At 67.0% G+C, this 5361-nt stretch overlaps 1 protein-coding gene across 1 annotated transcript; it reads right to left on the reverse strand.

Moving 5' to 3' along the window:
- Positions 1-2912: 2912 nt before the first annotated feature.
- Positions 2913-4824, reverse strand: LOC127474377 (uncharacterized). The gene is made up of 2 exons (XM_051795042.1): positions 4679-4824; positions 2913-3822 (listed from the first exon to the last, which is right to left on the reverse strand). The coding sequence occupies exons 1-2, from the start codon at positions 4781-4783 to the stop codon at positions 3295-3297; spliced, it is 633 nt and encodes a 210-aa protein (XP_051651002.1). The 5' UTR covers positions 4784-4824; the 3' UTR covers positions 2913-3294.
- Positions 4825-5361: the final 537 nt, after the last annotated feature.

Consider the following 5361-nt stretch of genomic DNA (forward strand, 5'->3'; position numbering starts at 1 on the left):
GGGGGTCCCCCCTAAAGTGTGCGAAGGGGACCCCAAAAGGTGGGCGGGGGAACCCCAGGGAGCCGAAAAGGCAGCGGAGGGGGAGCGGCGAAATGTGAGGGAGGGCCCCGGAGAAGCGGGCGAGGCGCGCACAGTGCGAGAGCGAAGGCGGGCGGTGCGGGATCTTGCGGCGCTGGGATTAAATCTTGGCTCTCTGGGGTTCGAACTGGGGGCGAGGGGCGGTGCCCGAGCAGGACCAGCGGGGGCTGCGGCCGCTCCCGGCGCTGCCGAGGCTGCCGGGGAGGGACCGGCCTGTGCTGGGGGCACGGGGTTCGTTCCTTGGGGTCGAGGGCGGCAGCGGGAGCGGCGCTGCGGGGCGGGACGGGCGGGAGGGGCCGGGGGAGGGCGGGGAAGCCGCGGCGGGGCCCGGGGGCTGCAGCTCTGTGGCTTCCCCACTGGCTTTGCAGACATTTGCCACCTTCAGAGGAGGCACAAATCCCCGCGGAGCTGAGCGAGGGGTGCGGGGAGTGCAGCGAGCTGGGGCGGGGCTGTGACCAGGGCAGGGTGTGCGCAGTGCCCCAAAACCCGCACCCAAAACCAGCCCGGAACAGCCCCGGAGCCCAGAGCGAAGCGCCGCGGGATCGCGCCGGCCCCGCCCCTCGGCCCGCCCAGGCCCGCCCCCCGGCCCGCCCGGCCCCGCCCCTCGACCCGCCCAGGCCCGCCCCCCGGCCCGCGCCAGCCCCGGCCCCCGGCCCGCCCGGCCCGCCCCCAAGAAGGCCGCTGTCCCCGCAGGCCCCGCTCCCCTTGTCCCGGGAGAGCTCCCGGCCGGGCCGTGACCGCGGAGCTCCCACCCGCCCTTCCCCGGCCCCAGCAGCGCCCGCCGGGGCTGCGGCGGGAGCCGCGCGGAGGGAACGGGGGGCGGGGCCGCGCCGAGGGGCGGGGCCGGGCTGAGCGGGCGGGGCGGGGCCGCAGGGCCAGGCGGGCTGGGATTGGGCGGAGGCGCTCGAGTGCTGATTGGGCAGCGCTGCCAGCCCGCGGTATAAAGGGCCGGCGGGGCAGGTGGGGGCGGTTGTGTGTGAGGGCTGAGGGTGCGGCCCCGCTGCTGCCCGGGCTGCGGAGGGGAGAGCGCCTTGGCCGCTGGGTTTGTGCACCGGGGCAGCCGGGGGTGTTTAGGGGCGCCTTGTGCTGGGCGGCGGGACCCGGGTAAGCCCCTTACCTGCCGGGTGACCCCGGGGGGAGCCGTGGCAGGGCTGTGGGGCCGGTGCTCTCTGGGTGTTTCAGGCTTTGCCTCGGCATCCCAAAGGCTTTCCCCGTGCAGGGTTAGGAGGCAAAGACTGGTCTCACTTAGTTTCTTGGTGCTGCATTAACGCTTTTTGCTCCTTTTCTGTCCAGTCGTGCCCTCCCTGGGGCTCAGCTCAGGTCCGTGCCCAGCGGCTGGTGGAGTGTGGCGAGTTGTGCTTCCTGCCGGGCGGGAGCTGCCTTGGGAAGCTGCTCTGTCCCCACGGCTGGGCCGAGCTGGGAACTTGGACAGGGAAGGGCAGGGCCCGTCCTGCCCGTGAGAATTGGGTTTGGCTGGGGGAGGATGGAATGGAGTGTGTGCCTGTTAACTCCAAGGAGAGCCAACAGCTGGGAGAGACCCCGAGCAGGTTTGGTGCCACGAGAGCAGCTTCAAAAGACCTTGAGTGTTGGAGAAATGTCCAGGAGACCTGGTTCCTCTTTTGCAAGGAGGCAGTTTGCAAGGACAGGGGGGGTTGCTGTGCTCTCTAGCAAAAAAAGGTTTCCTTGCTCTCTCAGCAGGATGTCGAGTGCCACCGTGTCCCTGAGGTCACCCTTTCTGCTGTTGGGAGAGCACGAGGCGGATGGAGAGGATCCCCAGGCATCTGCAGGAACAAGGGACTTGTATGACTCCAACTTGCCTACTGCTGCTGTAGGATGGACTTGCAAGATACCATTGGGAATGTGCCAGCACTCCTGCTGGAGTTTTATTATGCTGTATTTGAACACAATGAGTAAAACTAAAGTCGGGTCTGTTCTGGAGTGTGTTACACTTGTCCTTCCCTCTGTTTATTTTCTGTTTTGGAAAGCACGGTCTGGGGTCCCTGGGCACTTCTTATTAAATGATACTATGAAAATAATTTTGTACTGAAAGGGGAAAGGAGTTGTCTGTGAAAGTTCAGATGTCAATGATAAAACCCTTATGTATTTTCAGTCAGTAAGCTCTTAACGTACCTTAGTGTGTAGGAATGCCTGGCTTCTAAAACTCACCAGCTGAGTCTTACAGGTTTCTTTGAAGAGCTGTTTTCAGGCAGGCAAATTGCCCCCCAGGAGGGACTCTGTGCCTGCTCTCCCGTGGCTCCAAGGGATCTCTGGCCCTTCACGCCGGCACCGAGATTTTCTCGGGAAGGGCCTCAGATCCCCGGACCAGTCTGGGACACAGGCAAGATCCCCCTGCATTTTGGGACCAAATTGGCCCCTGGAGGGACAGTGCTGTTGGTGCCCCCCGGGTTGGGGCACCCCGAGGACTCCAGCGCGCACCGAAAGGATTATTCGGGGAGATCCTCGGGGTGCCCGGCCCTGGGGAGCTCAAAGCAAGGTCCCTGCCATGGATTCAGGCATTGCTGAGAGTATCCCAGGGGTCCCTGTCCCTGCTAGACAGGGAGCTCTCTAATGGGCTGTAATTGGGTTCGAAAAGTGGTGCTCCAAGTGCCAAACAAGTGTGGGATTGGGATTAAGAAATGAGCAGTGAGGGTGCAATTGGCTGTTTGCTCTGGAATGTGACTGTGAGAGCTGCAGGAGTGCCAGGTGTGTGTTCCAGTCCCCAGCATTTGGTTTGCACATGTCCTGCTCAGACACAGGTCCAACTTCCTCAGTCCTTAACCCAAGAGAGGGAGAATTAAGGACTGGCAGTGTTAAGGTGATTGGTGTGACAGGGGTCAAACTGGGAAAACAAGAAATCAAGAAATAACCAGGAAGCAGCCGCGGTTCCAGGTTTGCTCAGCGGGATCGGGACAAGGACAGGTTGATATTCCACAGGCTTTGCTGTTTATAACCCTCCTTCCCCAACCCCGCTGGTGTCCCGGGGGGACTTGAGCGAGTTCCCTGGAATTGGGCCGATTCTCCGCCCCGGGCCGGGCTCCAGGGGATGTGTTGGCCCGGGAGAAGGCGGGGGCCGGACGCGCTCCCGGCCCGGGGCGAGGCAGCCCCTGAGCACGGGCGAGGACGTCTCTCCGGCCGGGAAGCCGCTGTCCCTTCGGAGCCTCGGGAGCGGCCCCGGGGAGTTCTTTTCCCCGAGGAAAGGGATGCACATCCCTGCCTTCAGGGCACCTCGGCTCTGCCCCACCTGTTCCAGCTGTCCACGGACTCCGTCCAACTCCGGGCCCGAAAAGCGGCCCCGACCTGAGCCCACCCCGGCATTTTGGGATCCAAACCCTCACCTGGAGGAGACGCCCCCCCGCAGGCGGGACCAGGCGGCGACACTCGAGCAACGCCTTTGCCTCGGAGCGAGGGATCCCTCCGGACTCGTTTGGCTTCTTTATCCTTGGAAAGGGACGTTGTACCAGCACCTTTGCAGTCAATGGGGAAATCCCGGACGGGGCTGGAAAACCTCCCTGAGCAGGGCAGTGATGAATTGGTGCCCGTCCCCAGCCGGGCACAGCCCAGCCGGCCGCGCTCCCTCCGGCCCGGGGCTGCGAAGGGCTCCTGCCGAGATTGAATAAAAGCGCATTTCCTGACTCTATTTCCCTGTGGTCCTTCCCTCTTTTGACTCGCGCAGCACCGTCCGGTTGGACATTTCTTGGTTTCCTCCCTTGTAGCTTTTTCCCTCCCAGGCAGGGCCTTCCTCGTCTGCAAATAAAGAGGAAATGTTTCAACGGGATTTTGAAAAACCAGAGGGTTTGGCCCGGGAGGGAGCGAGTTGCCGAGGAAACAGGGGAGAGGAAGGAGAGCCTCAGGTCTCACCTGGCAGGTGTCAGATGAGCCGCACCTTATGGATGGCAGGGCAAAGAACTGCTGTGGGTAATTGCCCAAGTTCCGCAGGCAGAGCTGGGAGCAGCCTGTGCCCGACCCGCGGCACGGTCAGTGCCAGCTCCTGGGGCCGCCTGAGGACAGACACAGGGACACGGGGACAGACGGGCAGCTCTGCTCGGGGTCCCGGAGCACGGGAGGAACGGGGAAAGGGCTGCCCTCGTTCTTCCCTGCCCCGGCAAACCCCCGGCTCGCCGCGGCCGGAGCGGGCCCGTGGCCGGAGCCCCAGCGGGACCCAGAGCCCTCGTTCCCGGGGGGCCCTGCGGGCGGGAACCCCCGCGGCCGCGGGGAAGGGGGAGGCGGGCGATGTTCTCCCCGGGAGCGGGTGCGGTGGCCTCGGGGGTGCCCGAGCGGGAGAGCTCCGATCCCGCTGGGGGTGCGGGCGGCACCCCTTCTCGGGGGTCTCGGGGTCGGCCCGGCGTGTCCCCGCGCCCCGGCCGGTCCCAGCCCCGGCTCCGCGTCTGCACGACGAAAGCGCCGCCGTTCTCCCCCGACCGGGCCCCGGCAGAGCCCCGGCCCGAGCGGCCCCGCCGCGCTCGGCCCCAGCGCCCGCCCCGGAGCGGCTCTTCCCGCCCGCGTTGCCGGGGGTACAGGCGGCGAGACCGGGCTGGGATGAGCCCGGCACCGATCCTGGTCCCCGTCCGGGTGCCGAGCCCCATCCCAGCCCCAAGCCAACCTCGCTCCTCCGGTCGCGGTCCCGGTCCGGATCCTTGTCCCGCTCCTCCTGCCGAGCTCCCTCGCCAGCCTCGGTCCTCCGACGCGCCGATCGCTCCCGCAGCATCCCGGTACGAGCTTCCTGCACAAGCTCGGGACGAGCGCGGCTCTGCCGGCTTTGAACGGCGCGGCCGGGGCGGGGCCGGGGCGGGGCCGGGGCCGGGGCGGGGCCGGGGCGGGGCCGGGGCGGAGCGGGGCCCGCACAGGTGTGCGAGGCGGGGCCCGTCCAGGTGCGCGGGGCGGGGACGGGCAGGGGGCGGGTCGGGGCGGGGGTATTTCAGCGCCGGAACTCGCCCCCGCCGCCATTTGCTCGGGCGGTGCGCGGGGAGGCGGCATCGCCGCGGGAGCCTCTCGCTGCTGCGGCTCTTTTGCTTCGCTTTCGTTTTTACTTTTCTTTTACTTTTCGCCCTTTTTTCCGTCCCCTCCCTTCCTCCCCACCCTCCACCCGCTCCCCGCACGCCGCCTCTCCCCGGCCGCTGTCGCTGCCCTCCTGCACAGCCCGGCCCCCCCCTGCCCCCGGCCCCCCCTGCCTGCCCCTGCTCCCCCCTCGCTGCTCCGCTGCACAGCCCGACCTGCCCGCACCCCCGCTCCGTCCTTGCCCCCCGCCCGTCCCGTCCGCCCCCCTGTCCCCCGGGCCGTGTCCCC

This window comes from Manacus candei, unplaced genomic scaffold (genome assembly GCF_025592945.1).
Source record: "Manacus candei isolate 608988 ecotype Guabito, Panama unplaced genomic scaffold, ASM2559294v1 h1tg000005l, whole genome shotgun sequence".
Classification (NCBI taxonomy): Eukaryota; Metazoa; Chordata; class Aves; order Passeriformes; family Pipridae; genus Manacus; species Manacus candei.